Source organism: Plasmopara halstedii, assembly GCF_900000015.1.
Source record: "Plasmopara halstedii genome assembly, contig: Scaffold_470, whole genome shotgun sequence".
Lineage (NCBI taxonomy): Eukaryota > Oomycota > Peronosporomycetes > Peronosporales > Peronosporaceae > Plasmopara > Plasmopara halstedii.
This window is the reverse complement of record NW_020187390.1, coordinates 524,142-526,865: the sequence shown is the minus strand read 5'-3', so window position 1 is coordinate 526,865 and position 2,724 is coordinate 524,142. Positions and strand designations below refer to the sequence as shown.

The following is a 2,724-nucleotide window of genomic DNA, read 5'->3' as shown; positions in this document are numbered from 1 at the left end:
TTCCATCCTGAGATGTTGACATTAGTTGTTGTGCAGCTTCGTGCCTCTCCTCGTCCTCCTGTAAATCGAATTTCTATTGAGGAACAGCGTCGACTGGCTGAATATTCAGGATTCTCTGGACGTCATCCAGTCGCTTGCGTATGTTTGGGTGTACGTTCATTGTTTCTAAGAAGTCTTGGTAGAGGTGATCCTCGAATTTGAGTGCTTGGAAATGGTCTCCACCGTTCCTCGCCTTCTGTAACGGAGCATAGTTGGCAACACCCTATGTTATTGCGCTGTTTGCACGAACTTGTTGCGCTCATGAATCGTCATGTTGAAGTCGCACCCCATTTCACTGGAGATTCCGTCAATACCGGTCTTGTTCTGATAACAATATCGCCGGGCCCGAATATGTCCTGTGTCGTCGGTTTCAATGACGTAAATTGGTTCTCGTAGTAGACCTGCCGCAGCATGCAGCTCGGCTGCTCGCCCCCAGAATACGTATGGAGACAAGTCTCGAACTTGAATATCTCCCGATTCAGCAAAATGCCGAATCAGTCGATTCATGATTTGAGTAGGAGCTTCCGACGTAACCCACTCTTCGAAGGGATAGAGCTCCTTCAGTCTCTGTCGAAGGATGGGCAAACGCATGGCTCCTCCCTTAGCTTCCAGCATCACATATTCTTGACAGACCGCTAGAATACGTTCTTTCCAGACTTGAGCTTCTTTTTCCACGTCATCCGAATACTCTATTTTGCCGGGCCCCGAGAATCCGCTCACTGCCGCGAAGAGAGCACCAAAAAGGCAATTGCCGTTTTCTGAAACGTCGATGACGTTCAGGCTGTGCTGTTGAGCCAATCTGTTGAGAGACTCGATGCTTGGTTCTCATAAGAATGCCAATCACCACGGGTTGAGAACTGGGCAAATGATCGTTCTTGGCTGTTGTCTTATTGGCGTTGGGAAAAAGTTCTAGATTGAGGTCTTGCGGTTCTTCCTCGCCGAGACGATTTCTCGATGTCCAGTATCTCGTGTCCCGCTTTTTTGTTCGTGCTCGGCTGGTCCAGGCTAGCTTTACGAAATCTTGTTGCACCCAACGTCCTCTCGTGGTCGTTTTGATCTCGCTGGCCTTGTCGAATGTTCTTGGCCTCTTCACACTTTGCTTGAGCTACCTTCATCACAGATTTTAACTCCAGTATCGGCTCCAAGCAAGTTGGCTTTTCGCGCAAGGTTTCTTCCATCGGTTTCGGAAGAGTGTCCGAGAACTTTGGCTCCTGTTCATGGAGTCCATCTAGAGTAAAGCCGTTTATCGCGTTCAAGATATCCCTAGTGATCGGCAAACTCGGTGGAGTCTTCTCATCTAAATCGTCCAGTCGCAGTGAAGTACCCATGACGACGTCATTGCTTGCACTCATGTCGTCTCCGCCATGGTTTTCGCCTGTAGCCCCTTCTTGTGAGCTCTCTGAGGTTTGATCGGTAGCTCTCCCAGTTGGCTTGGCGTCCGCTTGCCCGAGATACTCATCGATCTCACGCCGTTGCGCTGCGAAGGCTGTTGCTGCCTCCTCCTTGATAACTTCTTCTCGTGCTCTCAACCCCGAATCGTCAACCGGAGTTTCACGCTTAGTGCTTCTGTCGTCTTTATTCGGTGTTTGATACTTAGAGGCCCCCAGCCTGGAGCTTGTCCAACACCTTCTGGGTTTTGAGTGCCTTTGCTTTTGCGATCTGGAGAGCCCTACGACCTGCTTCCGTTTGCTCGGCCATCTCTTGTCTCTTGAGATCTAGCTGCTTGAGCTGCTCGCGTAGTGCATCCTGCTCTCTCAAAATTTGTTTCACTTGTTCCGAGTCAAGCGCTTCGTTATTTCCCTTCCCCTGTTGCTGAAGACCGTTTACGATTGCCGCCGTATGGACGGCTCCTGCTGTCGCGACAAACCCAGCTGCGGCTTCCTCGGCTTTTTCTTTAGCCTCCTTGTGCTTCGAACGTGCCTCAGCTGCCTCATCCGCTAGGCTTTTAGCTGTCGTTGCGGCTGTCACTAGTTTGGCGGGCAGAGTTTCGTCGACATCGGAGTCAGTGATCGGTCCCTTCTCGCCTTCATTCACCGTTTCATCAACCAAAGGTCCGTACACCATCGCATTCACAAGATCTTCCTGCTTCTTACGCTCTTCCGCTTTGTTCTTGCGCTGTGTCTTTGATGTCTTTTCACTCTTCAGCTTGCCGTTGATGCCCAACGACGCCTTCGTAGCTCTGCTATCATCGTTCTTACCCATCGATGGATTGTTGCCCGTAGATTGACTTGAGTGTGGCTTACTACTGGATTGTGTCTTCGGCTTGGCGCCCAGCGATGCTGATCACTCTCGTTGCTGCTGAGTCACGTTGGAGCTCGCTCTGCCGAAGTTGACTTTCCCGCCTACTGAGTTGTGCCAGCCATCCGACTTTGACCATGCCTTGGTCGCTTGTTTGACCGTGGTGCTTTGCTTTGCGCTTGTCTCTTCGGTCCGTCTGGTGGTCGTCACTTCCTTTTTCTCAGCCTCGGTCTGTTCTAAAAGGTCTGTTCTAAGAGTGGTACCTTTGTCGAAAAGATCTTCAACTTCCCATCATATTAGTCAGCCTCTCAGCTATGTTCGTGATGTGCCTAAAACGCTCTTCCAAGGCCATATGTTTCAACTTCATTGGCCTGACCGGTTCCTCTCGGGCTAAGTTATGCGAGAAGTCTCGATGGTACTTCTTCATTTTCTTCCCAGCGTTAGCAC

The 2,724-nt window shown here is 50.4% G+C and overlaps 1 protein-coding gene across 1 annotated transcript; it reads right to left on the bottom strand.

Annotated features, from left to right (window-relative positions):
* Window positions 1-267: 267 nt before the first annotated feature.
* On the bottom strand, window positions 268-2,241 carry PHALS_10322 (uncharacterized protein; the record flags this gene model as incomplete). The annotated part of the gene is made up of 3 exons (XM_024725725.1): window positions 268-758; window positions 1,070-1,595; window positions 1,666-2,241. The coding sequence occupies 3 exons, from the start codon at window positions 2,239-2,241 to the stop codon at window positions 268-270; spliced, it is 1,593 nt and encodes a 530-aa protein (XP_024576473.1).
* Between the last annotated feature and the right edge of the window lie 483 nt (window positions 2,242-2,724).